The 21,279-nt window shown below is 61.2% G+C and overlaps 2 protein-coding genes and 1 long non-coding RNA gene across 17 annotated transcripts in view; 1 reads left to right on the forward strand and 2 right to left on the reverse strand.

Annotated features, from left to right (window-relative positions):
* Positions 1-8,190, reverse strand: part of HEXDC (hexosaminidase D) — a 15,459-nt gene extending 7,269 nt beyond the window's left edge. For 2 of the 13 annotated variants that reach the window (XM_005656874.3, XM_021066348.1), the window contains exons 1-4: positions 7,064-7,197; positions 6,368-6,416; positions 1,610-1,719; positions 16-103 (exon numbers count right to left, since the gene is read on the reverse strand). In XM_005656874.3, the coding sequence (XP_005656931.1) occupies positions 16-103; positions 1,610-1,662 (141 nt within the window). In that variant the 5' untranslated portion in view covers positions 1,663-1,719; positions 6,368-6,416; positions 7,064-7,197. Of the gene's footprint in view, positions 1-15; positions 104-1,609; positions 1,720-2,465; positions 4,784-6,367; positions 6,417-7,063; positions 7,302-7,969 lie in introns of those variants that run through there. The other 11 variants (XM_021066340.1, XM_021066344.1, XM_021066339.1 and 8 more) reach the window with 11 other exon arrangements.
* Positions 7,383-18,432, forward strand: OGFOD3 (2-oxoglutarate and iron dependent oxygenase domain containing 3). Of its 2 annotated transcripts, XM_013989804.2 has the most exons (10): positions 7,496-7,589; positions 9,153-9,254; positions 9,349-9,569; positions 10,592-10,667; positions 11,829-11,871; positions 12,704-12,768; positions 12,866-12,922; positions 15,127-15,280; positions 15,914-16,037; positions 18,215-18,432. In XM_013989804.2, the coding sequence occupies exons 1-10, from the start codon at positions 7,516-7,518 to the stop codon at positions 18,379-18,381; spliced, it is 1,083 nt and encodes a 360-aa protein (XP_013845258.2). In that variant the 5' UTR covers positions 7,496-7,515; the 3' UTR covers positions 18,382-18,432. The 2 variants fall into 2 exon arrangements, with proteins under 2 accessions (XP_003357963.3, XP_013845258.2); XM_003357915.5 differs by lacking the exon at positions 9,153-9,254 and having other exon boundaries at positions 7,383-7,589.
* LOC102163571 lies at positions 12,835-18,224 on the reverse strand. Of its 2 annotated transcripts, none has more exons than XR_002336911.1 (3): positions 16,531-18,224; positions 15,024-15,339; positions 12,835-13,054 (listed from the first exon to the last, which is right to left on the reverse strand). It is a non-coding gene; the product is annotated as an uncharacterized LOC102163571 (long non-coding RNA). The 2 variants fall into 2 exon arrangements; XR_002336912.1 differs by lacking the exon at positions 12,835-13,054 and adding an exon at positions 15,505-15,574 and having other exon boundaries at positions 15,203-15,339; positions 16,531-17,805.

Below are 21,279 nucleotides of genomic sequence, written 5' to 3' on the forward strand. Positions count from 1 at the left end.
ACCCATCCCGCTTACCTCCATGTGTCCGAACGTCTGCACCAGGGGGATGACCTCCAGCTCGTTCAGGGTGGCCAGACGCAGGATCTCTTTGATTTCGGAGGGGCTGGAGACAGAGACCCCCCCGGAGAGGTTCAGCGCCTCCCCCCCGCCCCCCGCTCTCCCGCCCGCCTCGGGTTCCTGGGGGCCTCTGCTGAGGAAACTAGCAGCGTCTGACTCCGAAGAGCCCAGCAGGTATTGTTAAGTCTGCAGGGAAGACCCCCCCCCCCGAGAACTCAGGACAGCCATGCTGCTATGTCCCCAAGTTAATGGTTTGCTTCTTACCAGTGACTGTGACCCAAACCCTACAAGAGGCTCAGGACATTTTACAAGAAACTGGGCCACACAAAGAATCATATTCTAGAGCAAGGGTGGCAAGACTGGCCTGAAGGCAAACTTCCTGCCTGCTTTTGCACAGCCCACGACCTAAGAAGGGTTTCTGTATCGTCAAATTGTCGAGAAAAACCAAGGAGAGACTGTTCGTGAGCTGGGAAAGTCGTGTGCAATTCATCCTGCAGGGTCCACAACGAGGGTGTTGTTGGGACGCAGCTGTGCCCACTCGTCACTATCGCCCGTGGAAACTCCGGCCCCACAAATGGTTCTAAGAGGCCAGCTGGGCTGCGCAGCCTGAAACATCTACTGTCTGGCCCTTTATAGAAGCAGCTGGTGACGCCACCACAGAGCACAGACGGAGGAAGAGTCAAGGTCGGGGGCAGTGACATCCGGGGGGCAGCACCCCGACCTGCAAATGCATCGAGCCCTCATGAGGACACTGCCCGCGCCCACCTGAGGGTCCCTGCCCCGAGCTCCCCCGTTGGGGAGGCCCCTGAGGGCTCCATCCTGAGGCTGTTTCTGTGTGCGTTTGAACCTCTCTAGGGCTCACCAGGTCTATAAATGCATTGATTAGGTAAAGGTCCCCTCTTCTTCTTTCTTTATTTATTTATTTGGTCTTTTTGTCTTTTGGGGGCTGCACCAGCGGCATATGGAGGTTCCCAGGCTAGGGGTCTACTCGGAGCTATAGCCGCCAGCCTACGCCAGAGCCACAGCAACGCCAGATCTGAGCCACGTCTGCGACCTCCACCAGAGCTCACGGCAACGCCGGATCCTTCACCCACTGAGCGAGGCCAGGGATGGAACCCCCCTCCTCATGGATGCCAGTCAGGTTCGTAAACTGCTGAGCCACGAGGGGCACTGCCCACCCATAATTTAAAGGCAGGCCGGGTGGGCAGTGAGCACCCAGTCTGACTTCACTGACTCTGACCCTCTGCCCTTGACCTCACTTTCCCGGCGAGGATCCCACCTGCGGCTTTAAGAGCAGCCCCTTCCCCCACGTGACACCTGTCAAAGGGTCCGCCACCCACTTGCCGCTTTCAGCGCTTCCTCGTGGGGCTCGTGGTCAATGCTTAGTTTCTCTTTTAAACGAGTCCACCTTCCCTGCAGCGAACATGCTTTCTTTGTACGAGGAAAGACGTGCACGTCACCAGAGGGCTGTCCCGCTCGCGCCATCCCCCACCCACCCGGCCCGCACACCCCTTCGGCTCCGCCGGGGCGCCCTGCTGGGCGGCACGGGTACCTGTAGGCGTGCTTGGCCCTCAGCAGCCCCAGGCGGCCCCCGTAGGGAAACATGTCTTCATACTCGACGAGGAGGCCGTTGGCGCCCAGGGCTCGGAACAGGGGGAAGACCTGGAGGAGACGGACGCGTCGAGTGAGCGCCTGAACCGCAGGCCACAGACGCGCGGCCCAGACCCGTCCTTCTGGCCGAGGGGGACAGAACCCGTCTGGATCTCTCCCGGGAACTGGCCCCCTGGAACTCGTGCGCTGTGTGACGCCGCATCCAACTCTAGCGTGGTGACCGTTCACCTGACACAAGAGGGCGGGGACGCCCGCCACGGGACAGCAGCAGCTGTCTGGTGCCGCAGCTGGGAGGGGGCTGGGCAAGCTGGGTCGCCAGCCCCTCAACCGGGACCTTCGGGAGCGGGGCTGGGGCGAGGGTCGGTGGTGAACGCGGGAGGCTGTCCCACTGTGCTCATGCGCCCCGCCCCCGGTCCCCCATGTCTTTCTCAGCCCGCATCTCAAAGGACACGGGGTCCTGTCCTCCAGGACTGGAGGGCGAGTCCCCCGTCTACCGTCCACAGACAGCAGACTTCCTCCTGGCCCGGCACCCTGGCCGGGTGGGCGCTAAGGGAGGGGCTCCCTGCAGGTGCTCAGAAGAGCAGCCCGCCTCCAGACAAGGGCCGCGCGGCTTGGGTGGCTGCAGCCCTCTTGCTGATGTTGCCGTCAAAGGCTGCTCCCCACGAACTCGGGGACGTTGTGAAGCGTGCTGGGTGGAAGGAGAACGCGCTGGGGAAATTCAGAAAGTGGGTGATGGCTGAGCGATGGCAAATTGGAACCCGGGCTGCACACGCGCACCAAGGGCACCTAACAGTTACCGGGTCTTCGAGTTTTCTTGGCAGTTTCGCCCCTGGGCTCCCCGTAGCTGTCGGCCTCTCTGGCACTTGTGTTGGGGGTGGAGGCATCCTTGGTGCTGTGGGTGGCTGGCAGGCTAAGCCCGGCCTGAGGGCGCCCCCAGGGGGAATAAGAACCTGTGTCTGGACCCGAGGCTGGGCGGGCTGTCGGCAGCAGCGGTAATGAGCTGGGTGCTCGCTCTGTGACTGATGTGCAGCTGCCCCTTTGTCACAATGCTTTCACCTCGTCACACCCGACGTTTTCTTCTCTGCCCGCTATTTCCCATTACTGCTCCCTCCGTGGTGGCTGCTCTCCGTGTGTCTGCTGTCCATGGTGTCTGTTCGCTTCTGTTCTTTTTCTGGTTTCGTCTTAATGTCTGACTCTTTCACTCACCCGAGTTCTGGAGGCAGTCTTTTCACAACCTCCTCGATGGGGCTGTCACGCTTCTGGGCTTTTCTATTTCTGATTCGTGCTGTTCTTCTGTAGCTTCTACCACTTCCTTACTTCTCTGCTCTCATTCTGTTTTTATTGTCATTGTTGGTTTTGGCCTCACCCGCGGCAGGTAGCAGTTCCCGGACCACACCAGTGACAATGCCGAGTCTGACCCATGGCACCACCAGGGAACTCTAATGGTTTTTTTTTTTTTTTTTTTTGGTCTTTGTTTTTGTTTTCGTCTTTTTTTTTTTGCATTTTTTGGGCTGCTCCCGCAGCATATGGAGGTTCCCAGGCTAGGGGTTGAGTCGGAGCTGTAGCCACTGGCCTACGCCAGAGCCACAGCCACGCGGGATCTGAGCCGTGTCTGCGACCCACACCACAGCTCACGGCAACGCCGGATTCTTAACTCACTGATCGAGGTCAGGGATCAAACCTGTGTCCTCAGGGACGCTAGTCAGGCTTGTTTTTGCTGAGCCACGATGGCAACTCCATCTAGTGGTGCGTTTTTAAGTGAGATGTGTTTTCCTGTGTTTCCAAGAGCAGGTTCTTGAGCTGCTGTTACGCAGGGTCAGCACTTTCGGACTCGGTGCAGCGACTCCCACGGACTCGGTCCCGCGTCCCCAGGAGCCCGACCTTCGCTCTCCTGCACCCACGAGGTCCCTGCCAGCTCAGTGTGGATTCTTTCTGCGTCCTTAGCGTAGGGCTCCGCCCCTCTGAAGAAGTTTCTGGAAGGAACTGTGGAGTGCCTTGAGGCCTGTCTGCACGCGCCCTTGGGGTGGAGCCAGAGACACCTGGCCCCGTTTCCCTCTGACAGCCCTTACCTGCGGGGCCCTGTTCTGGGTCCCCTGGTCTTGGCGCTGTCGCAGTTCCTCTTTCTCCTCCCGCTCCTCCCCGCAGCCCGGCCGCTGGCCCCACGTGGGCGTTATGCTGTCAGTGGTCCAGCCCCTCCGCCTGCATCTGGAAATTCAGCGAGATCCCTGACACCGACTTTAGTTTGAGAGCCCCTGGCTTTCTCCCGTGGCCCCCATAACAAGTCACCGCACACTGGGGGCTTCAGAAAGGAAGCCTTCGTTCTCCCACAGTCCTGGAGGCACAAGTCCAGCACGAAGGTGTCAGCAGGGCTGCGCTCCCTCTGAGGCGCATGGGGAAGCCCCCTGCCCCTCCCGCTTCGGGAGGTTTCTGCCATCCGTGGCCCTCCTGGGCTTGTGGCTGCATCCACTGTCTCTGCCTCTGTCCTCGCGTGGTACCTCCCCGTGTCCCCACACCGCCTTCCCTGTGTCTGAATTTCGCTGTCCTTATGAAGACGGCAGCACTCCCCCAGGACCTCATTTCACATCGATGACACTGCAAGGACCGTCTTTCAACCAGGTCCACTCACGGATCCAACGTGTCACGTCTCTTTGGGAGACGTGACTCTGCTCACAGCGAAGCGGCTGTGGGTGTCCCCTGTCCCCTGTTTTCCCCTTTGCTGTCCTGGCTGCAGCCTGTTTTGTGAGGGCATCTGGGGAAAATTCGAAATCTGTGCTGCTGCCACCACCGCGTCCCAGCCCGGAGTCCACAGCTGCGTTCCCGGTGCCGGCCCCGGGACACGGTTCACAGCTTCAAAACCACACCCAGAGAGGCGGCGCTCTGAAGAAGAGGGGCGCTCACCTCCGAGAGGTAGCAGACCCTCGGCGGAGCGCCTTTCAGGTCCAGGTGAACTAATCGCATCTTAAATGGAGAGGAACCCGCCATGTCGCTGCTTCCTGTGAGGTCACACGGCAAAGGTCTCTTGTCCGGACACCTGTTCCCAGTAAAGAAACTGAGTTATAGACGCAGAGGTCCCTCTGGCCCCGTCCTTCCAATGTCGGTTTCGTCCTGATACCACCTAGGAGGAAACGCTTTTCACCAACAGGAAATGACATCAAGATGTTTGTGTCCACGTTCAAATACAGGGACCTCTGCCATTTAGTTGCGATCGGTCCCTGAAAACGGAATAGCACCGGTTTCCTTATAAAATGGCATAACATGTAATAACACGAGTGACTGAAAAATGAATTCTTGCTTATTTTTTTGTTTCTTGGGGGGGGTTTTGGCTGCGCCCACAGCAGGTGGAACCTCCCAGGCCAGGGACCGAACATGAGCCACAGCAGTGGCAATGCCGGATCCTGAACCTGCTAGGCCACCAGGGAAGCCCCCTTTCATGTTTTAAAGACCTTTTCCTGCATATACAAACCGTATCTACTACGCCAGTGAAAACAGACGAACATTGTTTAAACATTTCTCAGGCCCCACAATGCGATGTTTCTATAGAAAATTTATCCTCATTTTTACTCTATTTTGAATAGTGTTAAAAATAACTTCTGTTTCTAGAACTTGAGTCAGCTTGGTTGTACGGAGAAAGAAACTGCAAAAATTTATCTTAGGTCAGAGAAAAAAGTCTAGGATTCAAAATAGACCATTGATAATGTGACAAACAAATGAGTCCCAAGATTTGTCCGTGCTGACTAGTGTACATTAAAGGAAGTATCCCTAGGATACCTAAGCAAAGCAGCTGGGAAACAAGGACTTCTTCTTTCCCGTCACTAAACACAAAGGATTAGATGAGAAAAAGAAAGAAAGTCGTTGTATATTGGTCACATATTCAACTCAGTAATTCAAACTACTCATTCTGTGCAAGAATTCATAAATCCCTGACCTTAATACAGCAAGAAGATAACATAATGCACACAGAAATGAATCCGTTGGATTTTTTTTTTTAATTTTATGGCTGCACCCACATCATATGGAAGTTCCTGGGTCACGGATTGAATCCGAGCCACAGCTGCAGCAACGCCAGATCCTTTAACCCACTGAGCATGCCAGGGGTTGAACCTGCCTCTCCGCAGCTACCCAAGCCGCTGCAGTAGAAATTTCTAACCTGCTGCGTCAGGGCAGGAACTCCAGTTTAATTAAAAAAAAAAAAATTTGCATTCAAGATAATCTCAATGAGAAAATTCTTAAGTCAACTAAATTATGAGCTGAGGACTGAATGAATTTAAGACAAAGCACTTTAAAAAGCTGCAACGTTTTGAGGATGAACTGTTTTACTTTTTAAAAAACCAAATCTATTTTCCAGGGAATCAAATTAAAAGGAAAACATGCGAGCTAAGAAGTTTTTTTTGGTTTTTTTTTTTTGTCTTTTTACGGTCACGCCCGGGGCATATGGAGGTTCCCAGGCTAGGAGGCTGATTCAGAGCTGTAGCTGCTGGCCTACGCCACAGCCATGGCAACGACGGATCCTTAACCCACTGAGCGAGGCCAGTGATTGAACCTGCGTCCTCATGGATACTAGTCAGTCGTTTTCGCTGAGCCGCAATGGGAACTCCCGAGCTGAGAAGTCTGCATGCCTGCCCTGTGAGCCTCCTCGGGTTCAGAGAGAAATCCTGTCATTCCTGCAGCCCCGGGGTAGCAATGAACGCAGACGTCTTACCTGCAGCAGATGCACTTGGAATTGTTTACCAGCGTGAGGTGCTGCAAACCTAGAGGAAGAGGGAGAAGTCAGTACTCCATCTTCTGTGTGTGTGGCTCCATTGCTTTGAGTCCCTCCTCCATGAGTTCTACAGAAATGAAACTATTTCAAAGACTTGTCAACTGTCACCCCTGTTCTTAGACGACCCGCTAGGCCCACAACTGTCCCTTCTAGGTAAGTTGCCATGAGATGGCGTCTGATTGCCCCAGTTTCAGGACTGCTGGGCTGATCTCTTTTCTTGTCCAATGAGTCTAAGAAGGTTTTCTTTTCCCCCTGTACCAGTAAACTACTCACCTTCTTCAGACTTAACCTTCATGAATGAACCTCCCTGCTAATTCCACTCTTTCAGAATTTTAGGTATCCTGACAGGGCTCCTTAAGAGCTTACGTCTTGCCCACTGGATGGAAGGTTCTCTAGGGAAATTGAAAGCTGTAAACAAAGCAGCAGGTGAATTCCTGCTGCGGTGAAGTGGGTTAAGAATCCCACTGAAGTGGCTCCAAGGCTTCGGGTTTGATTCCATGCCCTGTGCAGTGGGTTAAAAGGGTCCTGCTTGCTGCAGGTAGGTCGCAGCTGCAGCTCGGATTCAGTCCCTGACCTGGGAATCCCCATATGCCATAAAATTGGGTGCAGCCATAAAATTAAAAAACAAACACAAACCCAAAGCAGCAAGTCCTTAGAGATGCAGGTGTACAAAGCACCAAATGGGTACAGGGTCCTCAGATGCGGCACGGGCCCAGGGAGAGGGGCCTGGAAACCCTCCGGGAGAGGCCTGGAGACCCCTGGGGAGCTGGACCTGGACCGGAGACCCCGGGAGAGTGCGCACGGCAGGGCGAGGACACACTTCAGAGAAGGCTCAGAAGCTCGTCCGGTTCCGTGGAGCGGGCAGGTGTGCACTGCAGAGTGCGCGCCAGGTCGGCGTTCAGGTCCCCGCCCCGCACCGCTCGGCGCTCGGCCTCCGATTGCTCCGGCCTGACCAACAGGCCGGAGGTCGACAGCCGAGCGCGTCGCTCCGGGTCCGCGGCCGCGCCGGCCTCGCACTGCCTCTCGCGGCGCTCGTCCGGGCTCGTGGGGGATCCCGCGTTCCGCACAGCGCTGCGGCGGCCCGGCCAATGGCACCTCAGCGGAGGGGCGCGCCCAAGGGGCCCGAGGGCTGCGGGGCGGCGGAGCGCGGGCGCCCGAACAGGTACCGGGCAGCGGGGGGGAGCGCGCGGGCGGCCCGTGGGCGTGGCCAGGGCGGAGGGGCGGGGCCTTCCCGGCGGGTTGTGGGCGGGGCCTTCCCTGGGACGTCGCGGCGGCGTGGGTGTGGCCTTGCCGCCGGGGCGTGGCATGTCCTTGAGCGGACCGGGAGCCGAGAGGGGCGAGGCCTGGCCGGAGGGCGGGGGCTGCCCGTGGGGGGACCGTCCCTGACCGCTTTCCGCATGTGTATCGCGGGCTCCACGCCGCGCCTCCTGGACGGGGACAGCGGTCGTGAGGCCCCCCTCGTCTGGTCGCTGGGCTTTCCTTAGGGCTGTGCACACGAGGGTTCACCGATGGGTGGCCCGCTGAATGAATAAATGATCTCACCATAGCCTTGGAGAGGATTCTGCCGAAAGCTTTCAGAGCCAGGGCGTATCTTCATCCTTCCAGGATAAATCACCGCGTAGTCGTGCTTGCCCCAGGGGCCGTGGACCTTACTCCCAATTCCCTTCTGTTTTGGCAGAATTCTCAGGGTACAGCTTGAGCCCGCTAACCCTGAACAGGGCTGGGTTCTTGTTTTGAGGAGAGGCCCCACCCCCTCAGGGGGGTGTTGCATCCGAATCTGGCCCAGGAGGCTCTTCCCCCTCTCTTGTCTCCGCACCTCCCTCTCCAGGAGAACTGTAACACCCACAGCTTTGTACCTCTCCTTGGGGTTCCAGCCCTTGCCACTGAGATGGGGGGTGCCGTCCCTCTGCCTCCTTCGGAGTTCTTGGGAAAGAGAAGTGATGGGCCCGCTGGAGTTAGGTGTCCACCTTGTTCTAATAAGAGGAGGCCAGGTGGGCTGGAGGCTGGACGGCCGTTCCGTGGTGTGGGGATGGGGGAAGGGGTCTTCGGGAGCTGGGCATCCATGCTCCCCGTTTAAGAGGACCGGTATCTGTCCAGCATGGTCTGACTGAGCTGTGCGCCCCGTGGGACTCATTTAATTGGATTTCATGTGTTACTTATAGAGCAGTTAGAGGTGGGAGGGGCGTATAAAAATAGAAGGCAGCCTTCCTGCTTTTCAGGAATCGACCTTGCACTTGAAGGAACAAGGTGCACCTCCATAAAAGGATTCCCGGGTCGGCTTCTCATTTCTGCCCGTCTAAGCCCTACACATGTTTCTTGGGTAACAGAGCACACGAGTGCTCCGTGACACGAAGTGAGCACAGACACGCACGGTGTGCACCACACACACACACAGACACGCCCGCAACTTCCACGGGGCGGGGTGACTCCCGCAGTTAACCTGAGGGCACAGAAAGTGTCTTGGTGGCGAGTCATTCTGTCATACTTGTGTTCTCTTTCTGGCCGCCAGTGGTTTCGGTGAAACTGGTTTGACTCACATTTGACTTAGTTCGCATGGTGCGCGCACGCCGCTCCGGGACCCCACGCATGGGGCTGTATGGGGCCGTTTTTAGATGCAGGCAACCTGATTGGTGCCACAGACTGTGCAAGGACCCTCACACAGGTTCTCTGTGGGCCGGGCTGGGAGGGAGGGACACTGACGGGCATTTCACCTTGTTGCCCTCGGAGGTCACAGTGAACCCTGCCTCGTCATGGGGGTGCTGGGAAGTGCCCCTGGACGGACTGTGAGTGGCTCTGACCGTGGCCAGCATGGGGACACTTTAAGGCTGTGAGTGAGTGTGGCATGGCCTCTGGTGGTCGTGGTCTCCCCTTTCAGCCCCGGCAGGTGTGTCTGGGTGACCACAGCTGTCTTCTGTTCTCAGCACCAAGGGTGTCCGGGCACCGCGGGATGTGCGGAGGAAGTGGCTGCGAGTCGCCGTCCTGGGGGCCTGCACCACGCTGGCGGGGCTCCTGCTGTGGGGCCGCCTGGGGGCTGATGAGGATGGCATCGCCGAGGTGCTTGCTGGCCGCAGCGAGGTCCTGCCGGGCAGGTTCATCGAGGTGCCCTGCTCCGAGGACTATGACAGTCAGCGCAGGTTTGAAGGTACTCGATGCGGAGGTGACGGGGGAGAGGGCAGCGTGGTCACGCCTCTGGGAGTTCCCACTGTGGCTCAGCAGTAACGAACCCGACTAGTGTCCACGAGGACGCAGGTTCGATCCCTGGCCTTGCTCAGTGGGTTAAGGATCCCGCGTGGCTGTGGCTGAGGTGCAGGCCGGCAGCTGTAGCTCTGATTGGACCCCTAGCCTGGGAACCTCCATGTGCAGCAGGTGCGGCCCTAAAAAGACAAATAGTCATGATGATAATGTATCAACGTTGAGACCGGTTGGCCTTGTGTGGGAGGGTCTGGGCTTCCAGTGGGGAGGGCGGGAAAGGTCGGGAGGTGAAGGTCCTGGTCATTCAACAGCGAGGGTGTGGGTAACGCCGCAGCTGCTCCTCTAAAACGGTTCCAGGGGCAAACTGGAGGTTGTGTACATTTTTACGACACCCCTCAGATAGCTGGGTGTGGTTGAAGCCTCTGGACTCCCCTTCCTCGCCCTCGGTGCGGGCGGCGTGTCTGTGGAGGTGCACTCCCGTGTGTGCACCGACGCTGACAGCTCACTTGCTCACTCGCTCACTTTCCAGGAGAGAGGCAGGGAGGGTGGGGACCATCCTGGGGCAGCTCTCCAGGCCCTGCAGAGGGACAGCGGCCAGAGGCACAGACACAGCTTTGGTCCTCCAGAATGGGCTTCCCAAAGGGGCCGGGTCTCTGCTCCGTGATGGTGCTAGAATGGTGTGGATGCCGCCTCTGGGCTGTCCTCCAGGGTGGGTGTGTGCCCGCTGCTGGGCCGCCCAGTGGGGTGTGGGGCACCACAGGGATTGCTTGTCCTGGAAAGTCGCAGTTGTTCATCTGAAATTCAAATCGGCCCCGCTGGCCTGTATTTTCCTGGCCAAACGGCCCCTCATCCCAGCAAGGCAAGGCCCCATCCCACAAAATTCCAAGGCCCCTGGGGAGCGCCATCCACAAGAGGCAACTCTGTTGTTGGGGTTGCGGAGGTGGCGTCTCATCCTGGCTGCCGTCTTCGCAGGCTGCACCCCGAGGAAGTGTGGCCGGGGCGTCAGCGATGCCGTCATCACCAGGGACGAGGCCCGGAGGATTCGCAGGTACTCATCCCTGAGCTTCTGTCCTGAGCAGCAGGTGCAGGAGGGGGCTGGGGGGTGGGGAGCAGAGATTCACCCCTGAAAGGATGACTTCAGAAATCCGTTTAGAGTTAATCCCTAAGAATCCCCTTGAGCACTTCCAAGGCAAAGAGGCTTTTCCGAGTTCCAGGAGGGAAGGCTGTTGCCCTAGCGATGCTGACGGAACCTCCCGGAGGCCCAGGCCCTCTCCAGGGAAAGCAGCTGTGGCCCTTTGGGAAGGTGGGGGGATGCACCCATCAGACGGTGGGGGCCACTCAGCAGCAGCAGGTGGCCTCTAGGCCGTCTTCCGGTTTCCTCTCCAGCACTCATTGGCACCAGCCCTTCTGCTGACTCAGGAGGAGCAGGAAGTCTTACTGTGAGCAGCTGGCACTGGCTTCTTCCTTGCTGTCTTTGGAAAAACAAGACCTTTTTTTTTTTCTTTTTAGCCCCTCCAGCCCCTGGTGGCATATGGAGTTCCCAGGCCAGGGATAAGATCCCAGCTGCCATTGCAACCTATGCCACAGCAGCAGCAATGCCGGATCCTTAACCCACTGTGCGGGCCAGGGATTGAACCTGCATCCCAGCGCTTCCAAGATGTTGCCGATCCTGTTGGGCCAGCACGGGAGCTCCAATCTTAGAGCTGTGTGTAGTTCGGACACGAGGCAGCTGCCCCCGAGGGAGGAGTGTCTGGCCGCGTGCCAGCTGAGTCCCAGCAGGGGTTCCTCCTGTTTCTAGGCCTTGCAGGGGCTTGCTGGGTGGGGGTCACCGCTGAGAGGGATGGACCGGCCTGGGTCGGTTTCCCGGGGTGGCATCTGTCAAGGGCACTAGAAACACTTGCAGCTTCAGTGAGGTCTGCCCCCCAGCTGGTGGGTAGGAGCTGCCGCCAGCAGGCTGACAGGAGGGGCCCTCGGCCCAGAGGAACCCGTTCACCGCGGCACCGTCTCGGGCTAACAAGGAAGCTAAGCCCTCTGTGTCACTAACCAGCTGGTGGCAGAACATGGACTTTTACTCACTTGAAATTCAAGTCTTTGGTCTAAATGCTTAGCGCTCCGTTAACCGCGTTGCCCATGCTGGTGGGCGTGTGTAGACGCGCGTGGCGGGTGCTGAACTCAGGGCTGAATTCTGACCCAGGTGCTCTTCCCACAGCATAGCCGAGAAGGGGCTTTCTCTGGGCGGATCCGACGGAGGGGTGAGTCCTGCGTCCTTCCTGCTCCGGCTCCTTCACCCTTAATGTTGCTCTCCCTCGGAGGGGCAGGGAGGGTGCCCACGGGGCAGGGCCTGCGTGCGCTGGGGGGAGGCTCCCCCTCCCTTCCCGGGAGGGCTGCCTCGGATCAGACCCCAGGCAGGCAGAGGGGGGACAGAGCGGGTGGCCAGCAGGGGAGGGGGAGGGCTGTGGGGATGGGGGGGAGCCAGCCCAGCGCTCAGTGGGGACGGGGGAGCCAGGTGGGGGGGGCCCCAGACGTGGGCAGGAATGCCGTCGTCCGGGGGAGAACGCACAGGGTCCAGCAGTGGCCTGAAGGATGCCCCCGCCGAAACCTGGAACCTGGGAAAAGGGTCTTTGCAGATGTCATCAAGGGCCTTAAGATGAGGTGGTCTTGGGACATCGGGGTGGCCCTAAATCCAGTGACAGGACTCCAGGGCCTGACGTCTGGAGACTAACAGCTGCTGCGGCAGAAAACGCACGGTGGTGGCTGGGCAGAGGGAGGGGTCGCAAAGGCCGCGAGGGGGTCTGGGTGGCGGCTGTGCCCACCGCCCTGAAGGGATGGTTTCCTGGGCGCGTCCAGCATCGAACCTACCCTTGGTCGTCGTCGGCCATACCTCGACACGGCGGGGGAGGGAGTCCGCAGACCCCTTCGCAGGGACTGTGTCTGGGGGCCACACTCAGCACGTGAGACCAGTCTTCGTCCGGGGGGCATGGGAGAGGGCGCTGCCCTCACAGCCCTCTGTGCCCGAGGCCAGTAGCTCTTAGAGCTCCCGCGCTGCTGGGCAGCCCTCAGCCGCTCTGCCGTCGTCTTTCCCAGGCCTCCATCCTGGACCTGCACTCGGGGGCCCTGTCTGTCGGGAAGCACTTTGTGAACCTGTACAGGTGAGAACTGGGGGAGGGGCGCCCCGCCCAGGACCTTCCAAAAAAAGGAAATAAGGAAACACCATGTCACGTTTGTTAATCCTCCTTATTTTCCCAGGTACTTTGGGGATAAAATCCAAAATATCTTCTCGGAAGAGGACTTCCGGTTGTACCGGTGAGGGGCAGGCCGGGTCAGCAGTGGGAGGGCGGCGGCGGTGGGGCTCTGAGTGCGGAGCGTGCGGCGCAGCCTCCGTCTGGCCCCTTCCTGGCTCTCTCCGGGGGCAGGGCCGGCGTTGGGCCGAAGTTCCTGGAACCACAGCAGGTGTGAAGCTGAGACGCTTCCTACTGGTTCATAAGTGGTGTGAAGGGCAGAGCCCACCTCTGTGGCCGTGGTTCCAGCCTGGTCGTGCTCACAGGACCCTCTGGGAGGGGACCTGCCGGGAGGCGTGAGGCTGGCACCCACCCAGGTCTGTTCCTGCCCCTGATGACAGCGCACATAACCCCGCCCTGCCCTGGTGTCAAGCACAGCTCCTGCCCAGGCGGCTCCCTCACCCGGGAGTTTGCTTTTTCCACCCGAGTTCTCGAGATAATCGAGATCCCATGGTTATAAGAAACGAGACAGGAGGGAGTTCCCGGCGTGGCACAGTGGAAACGAATCCAACTAGACTCCACGAGGATGCGGGTTCTATCCCTGGCCTCACTCAGTGGGTAAAGGATCCTGCGTGGCCGTGGCTGTGCTGGAGGCTGGCAGCTGCAGCTCTCATTCAGCCCCGAGCCTGGGAACCTCCATATGCTGCAGGTGTGGCCCTAAAAAGCAAAAAAAAAAAAAAAAAAAAACCTAAAAAACAAAAAAAGCCACACACAGGAGACCCGTGTACCTTCACCCAGTACCCCAACACCTGCAGAACTGGGTTCATCACCCCGGGAAGGACACCCCCCATCTTGCTCAGATTCCCCGCCTGTCCTCATCCGTCTGTGAGTGTGTCTAGTTTTGTCTCATCACCTGCTGGTCACGTGAGGACCACCGCAGGCGCAGGCTCACACCGGACGCTTCCCTCACCAAGTGACGAAGCCCAAGCGCACACGGGCGGGACATCGGGAGCCGAGGGCTTCTGTTGGGAAACCCGCAGCCCCGGAGGTGGAGGGCGTGGGCTCGTGTCCCACAGAACCGTCCTGCCCGGGTTAGAACTCAGGCTGTCCATACTGCAAGGGCCGGGGCTCCAGGCCAGACGGGCGGGACGTCATGTTCCACCTGCAGCCCTTCCCGGGGCCCTGGTCGGAGGTGTCGGGAGCGAAACAGGCCATATGCACCTGCAGCATATGGAGCTTCCCAGGCTAGGGGTCAAGTTGGAGCTGCCGGCCTACACCACAGCCACAGCAACGCGAGATCCGAGCCTCATCTGCGACCTACACCACAGCTCACAGCAGCGCTGGATCCTTAACCCACTGAGCGAGGCGAGGGATCGAACCCGCGTCCTCATGGATGCCAGTCAGATTCGTTTCCGCTGCGCCACGACAGGAGCTCCACGCGAACATTATCAGTGGCATTGAGGTCACAAACGGTCTACTCGCGGAGGCGAGTCTGAGGGTCAGCGGAAGAGTCGCTCACCCTCTGGACCCGTCAGCTCGAGCCGGGCATGTGGGGCTTGGCTCCTGGTGTGGAGACACCGGGAGGGTCGTGGGCTGCCGTGAGCTGGCACGTTTGGGGCCTGGCTGGTCACGTGTCCCGCGGCCGGCACAGGGGTAGGTACGCATGTGGGCGGGTTTATGTGACTGCGTGTGCTGACACGTGTGACCGTGTGGGGATGCGTGTAAGCGTACCTGTAGGTGTGCACGTGTGTACACGTGTGCAGTCATGCGTGCAGCCATGTACTGTGCGTGCGTACGGGTGTGTGGGTAGGCATGTGTGAACATATGTGTGTAAGTGTGCCCACACGCAGGTGGGATGTGGGTGTAACCTGTCAGGCCCTGCCCCATGTTCCCGGCTCTGGGGGTCAGTGGCAGGCCAGGGAGGGCCCCTGGTGCCCCTGGTCACGTGGCTGCACGGGTGGGACTCGGAGCCCAGGCCCTGGTCAGGCCAGGGAGGGAGCCGTCTCCCTTCCGCTGAGTCAGGCTGCTGCCCCAGCCACAACCAAGCACAGCACAGCCCTCCATCCGGCGCCGGGTCCCCAGGGACACTGCCCATGCTGGGTCTCTCCTGCAGAGCACTGGCCCTCAGGTCCCCGGGACCCACTGGTAACTGTCACAGGGCGTGGACGGAGGGCACAGGCACTCACCTGTGGGCCCTCCCGGCCTGGGCGTGACAGCGTGTGGCCCCAGGGGCCACGGAGAGCCCTCCCACGTGGCCGCGCTGCCCCGGGTGACAGTGCCCCTTCGCAGGAACGTGCGGCAGAAGGTCCAGCTGGCGATCGCCCAGGCGTTTGGCATCAGCGCGTCCTCGCTGCACCTGACCAAGCCCACCTTCTTCTCCCGCATCAACAGCACGGCGGCCCGGACGGCGCACGACGAGTACTGGCACGCGCACGTGGACAAGGTGCGCCCGGGGCTCTGCTCCCCTCGGGAGTGGGTGCGGCTTCTCTAGACTTGTTCCTCCTGCGACCAGGTCGGAGGGCGTTGAAAGGCACGATGCAGAGCAGCAGGGCCGGGTGGGGGCCCGTCCCAGACGCCGCGCTGTCTGCCCCCGGAGCTCGGTCCGCCCGCGTCCTAACCCCGCCTCTCTGTCCGCTGCGTCCCCGGGGCCCCCTCCCCACTTTGTACCTCTTCTTGGGAGGTCCTCGCCATCACTCCAGCCTGAGCGGCTTCCCCTCGCTCCATGTCCTGCTGTTCCCTGGACACAGTGACACCTAATCAGGGGCCTCCCCGGCCACCCTCGAAGCCCCTCCCGCCTGCTCCGAGGCCACTGTCCTGCCCCCGCCTGCAAGCCGAGTGGGCCGCAGACCCGTCTGCGGGCTGCTGGAGGTCCCCCCGGCTGCGGGTGTGCTCAGAGGACCCAGCAGCGCCCGTGTCTCCTGGTGCTGGAGCAGAGGAAGCGAAGCGAAGCAGCAGAGGGTCTGGGCAGGAGCTCGCAGATGGGGCAGGACAGGACCCTGTGCAGCTGGGAGGCTGCGAGGCCTGGGTCCGGCCCTCTCCAGAGGGACAGTGACGCGCCCTCCCGCTTTGCCCACAGGTGACCTACGGCTCCTTCGACTACACCTCGCTGCTCTACCTCTCTGACTACCAGGATGACTTCGGCGGGGGGCGGTTTGTGTTCATGGAGGAAGGGGCCAACAGGACGGTGGAGCCCAGAGCAGGTAGGGTGCGCAGGTGGCCCCGGGGCACGTGGGCCGCATCCCTTCCCGGATGCTGCGTTTACTGTGTGTCTGGCGTGGCCACGGAGGCCATTGGTCGGAGGAGGCAGGCGTGGCCGTGGTCACTGCGGTCGCTGCAGAGCGGGTTCCTGGAGATGCCCGCCCTCCGTCCCCCGCAGTTCCTCACAGCTTAAGACGATGCAGTGGGCCCACCCTAATCACGTCGGTCACGGCACCAAGCACGGGGACCTGCCTCCCTGACCTGATGGTCCCGGACCCCCGCTGCCCGCAGCCCAGCCTGCACACCAGCCATGAACTGTCCCCTCCCCTCCCTAGGGCCCTCCAGGGGCTTCCTGAGGAGCAGCCCAGGCCCTGGTCCAGCCCCAGCCGAGACTGAGCCAAGCACAGCCACTGGGCTCTGGCCTGGGCACCTCAACTGTGCCAGCGCCATTCTCCTGCTGCCATGGCTGACCCGTCCCCACAGTGTCGCCCTCACCTGCTCCCTGCGAGCACAGCTGTGTTCACACACGCCTGGCGGCAGGCAGCTCACACCAGCAAGGCTGTCCAGTTGTGTTAGTTCAGGACATCTGCACTGGCCGTGGGCCAGTCCCGCAAGCCCCTGGGTCCAGGTGGGCCCTGCGGGAGCCCTGAATGCAGGCGGAGCTGCTTGGACGCCAGGAGGTGCAGAAAGGAAAGCAGACAGCTGAGGGCTGGCCTCCTTCCTCAGGGGGCAGCCCCCGGATGCCCTGCAGCTTCCAGAGAAGCTCTGCTTCTTCAAACTGCCTGCTTCTGCCCCAGACGAACTTTTCCCTCCGAGGCTCCAGCATGACTGGTGGGTGGTTTCCTGTGGTCCCAATGTCACGAGGCTCCTCGTTTTTTCTTAGTTCTTTCTTCTCTTTCCTTTGCTGCCTCTGTTTGCAAAGTGTGCAGAAACGCTGGGCTCCCAGAGACCCCTACTCTTGGGGCAGGTCGATGACACTTGATAACACGTCTGGGGCGGGGTGTTGGGCCTGCTGTGCAGACGGCCCAGCTTCTTGCCTCATGTCTCAAGTGGGACTGAACATGGACAAACAGGTGGAAACATCCTTTGGCGAGAAGCCTGAGAAAGTGCGTGACGCCAGCTGTTCGGGGAAACGGTGGCCTGGCTGCTCCAGAGGAGGGTCTGCGGGATGCCTGACCCGGGGGCCCCCAGCAGAGGTTCCCCGAATGTCACACCTTCTCTTTTGCTTCGCTGTCTGCAGGCAGAGCACAGCTCTGTTTACAACCAGAGAGCAGCCACCTCTGGGGTGGACTTTTCTCCGCTTTCAAAGGTTGAGAGTCAAATTTCAAATGTGAAAGGAAGCAGCCCCCTTTGAAAGGCTCGCAACAAGGAACAAGGCACCAGCAGGGGCCGGGGCTCCTCCCCCATGGTTCTCAAATGGTCCACTCACCAGCGCCAAGACACCTCTGGTGGCGTGAGAGCCCCTAAGCACCCGGCCCTGTGATCGAAGCCGGCAGAGGCCCCTCCCGCAGCCTGGGGCCGCCCTGGGAGGGGCTGCCGGTCCTGCTCTGTCTGGGAAGCCTCCTGACTCTTGGCTAAAACCCTGCCGTCCCTCCAGGGTGTGGCGCTGTTCCACCAGGGATTAGAAGTAAAACCCCGGGGAGGGGCCCCAAGATGCAATCCTGCTGGAAAACAAAAAACAAAAACAGACAAGGGAGCTCCCGTCCTGGTGCAGCAGTAATGAACCTGACTAGGAACCACGAGGTTGCGGGGTCAATCCCTGGCCTCGCTCAGTGGATTAAGGGTCTGGCATTGCCGTGAGCTGTGGTGTAGGTCACAGACGCGGCTTGGATCTGGTGTTGCTGTGGCTGTGGTGTAGACTGGCAGCTGTAGCTCCGCTTCAACCCCAAGCATGGGAACTTCCATGTGTCGCGGGTGTGGCCCAAAAGGCAAAAAAGAAACAAACAAAAACACCTCAAGGGGGCCCCGGGGCTGTTGCATGGCTTGTTGGGGGCCCTGGGGTGGCAGGAGGCCTCACCCCGAGTCCAGGTGCCTTGTGGACTGGGGAGCCTGAGGAGCTGGCGGGCTGGGGCTCCCCTCGCCCTGCCCTGCACGAGGGCTCTGCTGCTGCTGGCTGTCTCCACAACCCCCCCCCCACGGTTCTGGGGCCTCGTGGTCACCTCTGCTGTCCTCTCCCCAGGCCGCGTGTCCTTCTTCACCTCGGGGTCTGAGAACCTGCACCGGGTGGAGAAGGTTCACTGGGGCACCCGCTACGCCGTCACCATCGCCTTCACCTGCAATCCCGACCACGGCATCGCGGACCCGGCGCTCACGCCGCCCGGGGGCCCGTCCGCCCAGCCGCGCTGAGCCCCCACTTGGCCGGTTCCACTCAACAAGGTGCCTTATGAACCCTCCTGAGCGAGTACCGTTTGGTCCTTTTTGTCTGCGTGAATGGACAGATCCAGCCTTCCCCTCCTGAGGTCAGTGTCTACTGTGGGGCCCGCAGGCAGCCGTCCTTCCCCGGGAGGGGATCCCGTGCCCCCAGCTGACAAAGGCTCGAGCCCCTGGAGACCCACTGAAGTGGAGAGCAGGTTGCGGAAGCACAGTCAGTCACCGTGACCCCGAAGAAGGTCCCGGGGGCGGGCCGTTCTGGGAGCCGGAGCAGGAGGGCGGGCAGGGCTGCTGGATCCCAGGGCGAGGCGAACGTCTGATGTGCAAGCAGCCCTGAACCCCCTATGCCGCTCTGTGATCACCCTGGCACTGCATTCGTGCCAGGCCAGGCTCTGCCGCATCCCCAGCCAGGGCGCCGACTTGGCGTCCACGTGTGTTCCCAGCACGGCCATCCCCAGCCCTCCAGGGCCGCCTGCCCATGGGACAGTCTGTCTGCCCAGCTTGCTGTCTCTGCGTGCGTCTCTCACGGAGCTGCAGCTGCCCCTCACTAAAACCAATGCTCAGGACATAGTGGGGGAGGGGAGGCCCGGGCAGCCTGGCCCAGGGGTGAGGAGGGGTGGCACGGCCACCAGTAGGGTCAGGTGAGGTCCTAGGGACGCCCCACCAAGCGCCCGGCCTGGGGTTTGTGCACCTCCCGGAGAAGGGCCGACTTCCCCCGTGAGTGCAAAGCGAGCCCGGGCAGTGGCTGTGGGAGCAGACCTCTCCGGGCCATCGGGCCCTGACCGGGAGAGCACAGCACCTGCTTGACCCACCCGGTACAGATGCGTGGACACAGCCCGACGCCGGAGGAGGCTGCACCCTCAGCCCCACGCGTCCCCACGCACCGCAGATGCAGAGCTGCTTGGGGCTTGTGGACCAAGGGGCAGCTGCCTGGGCCCGGGTGGGCCGTCCTCAGGCCACTCAGGGTCTGGAAGCCAGGACCTGGGTCCCCTCCTTGGTTTTTCGGGGTCCCTCGTGCCCCATGGGCAGTGACATACATCTCAGGGCTGTGGGATACACGCTGTGGGATGTGCCCCCTTCTGGGTCCCAGCTGCACATTCTGGGAAGGCCCGGCTGCCACCTCCCCCGGGGACCTCGATCGTGGCTCCTGTCTTGAAAGGACTTTGGGCAGATCTGGGGAGGAGGGAGGCGGGGCTCTGGGTGGCGGGCAGGGCTGACCTGGAGGGTCGTGGTGCTCCGGGGACACTGCCTCTGGGTTGGACCGCCAGGCCTCGGTGCTCTGCTTGGCCTCTAGCTCCTCCCGTCTTGACTTCAGAGCGGTTGCTCTGGTCTCAGGACAGACGCTTCGAATCCGACAGAGGAGAGGCCCACCCAGGCCTCCCTCTGTTCTGTAACCTTCGGGCTCCCTGAATGATGCCGGCACCTCGGTGTGAAGACAGGCACACGCCCTCAGGCCTCCACGGCCCACGGGCCGCTCGCCGCATCTAAGGGGGCATCTGGTGGTTAGTTGGGGCCGAAGTGCTGTGGAAACAGCTGAGGCGCTGGTGTTGCCGGGCGCTCGCTGCTGCTTCTCCTGTTGGTGATGATCACGGAAGTACTCGGGCGAAGAAACGAAGGTGTTCGGGAGTTCCCTGGCGGCCTAGGGGTTCCGGCGTTGTCACTCCCGTGGCGCCAGTTCTGTCTCTGGCCCCGGGAGCTTCCCTGTGCCATGGGCACAACCGAAAAAGAGAGAGAGAGAGAAGAAATAAAGATGTTTGGGCAAAAGCACACACGTCCTCCTTTCGCAGGGGGAAGGGCTGCGTGGCGTGGAGCCGCTCGTGTGCCCGCTGGGCGGCGCGGCTCCTGGTCTGTTCCAGGGAGAAGCAGGGGCCCGGGAGGTCCTCTGCTGAGTGCCCACTCCTCAGAAACACATTTAGCCTGAGTCACGGAGCAGGACGTTGGTCTCTGCCCATAAACGGGTGGCCGCCCTGGCTGTTCCGCAAGCCAGCCCCCTGGGCCAGGCCTGAGCCGGGTGGGCCTGCCTGAGGGCCGAGGCCCAAACGACGGCCTTCCCGCCTCGCGCTGGAGCAGCCTCGCCTGCGCGCTCAGGGCAGAAGGGACCAGGGCGGGCCTGCGGGCGCGGGCGCCGTGGCTCCTGGGCTGTGTGGCTGCCAGTGCGGCACAGGAAGAAAAGGGCCTTTTCGGGTGTGGCTCCGGAGGCAAAGTTTTTTAAGAAGAGGAAGCGGGGGGGGGGGCCTGTCCCCCGCCGGGCGCGGCCTCCGGGGCAGCCTCAGAGGACGGGAGGGAAGGTGCAGCTACAGACAGCGGGGAGGACGGGCTGCGGCGACCCGGGGTCCGTGCAGGGCCAGGGGCAGGGCCGCGGGGAGGCCCCTGGGGGTTGCGTTTGCACAGATCCGGCCCCCGGGCAGGAAGCCGTCCGCTCGTTGCCTTCCAGTCGCAACCAGAACCGCGTCCGTGGCCTCGGGACGGCGCCGGCGCTCAGGGCGGACGCCGCGGCCTGACCTCCCTGCCCGGCCGCGTCCCTTCCGGTTCTCCCCGCGACGCGGTCTTCGCGCGAGAACCGGGGCCAGCCCCCCCCACGTCCCCCCCTCACGCCCCCCCTCCCCCAGGCCCCAGCGGCTGGCGGGCTTAGGGGCGGGTTTTTCTCCCGCGGCCGCTGCGCTGCGGGCCTGCAGCGTCCAGCTCGTTTGCCTTCGGATGTCCCAGCGTCCCGGAGCCTCTCACGCCTCCTACACGTTCTCACAGGCAGAGGCTGGGGACATCTCTGCTCCTCCCGAGGCGAGGGACCGAGGACCTCAGACCCCACCGATGTGCGTCCGCGTGACCCAGTGTCTTCCAGAAACCAAAGCAGTCACGCGGCACTCAGGCCCCAGG

This window comes from Sus scrofa, chromosome 12, assembly GCF_000003025.6.
Source record: "Sus scrofa isolate TJ Tabasco breed Duroc chromosome 12, Sscrofa11.1, whole genome shotgun sequence".
NCBI lineage: Eukaryota > Metazoa > Chordata > Mammalia > Artiodactyla > Suidae > Sus > Sus scrofa.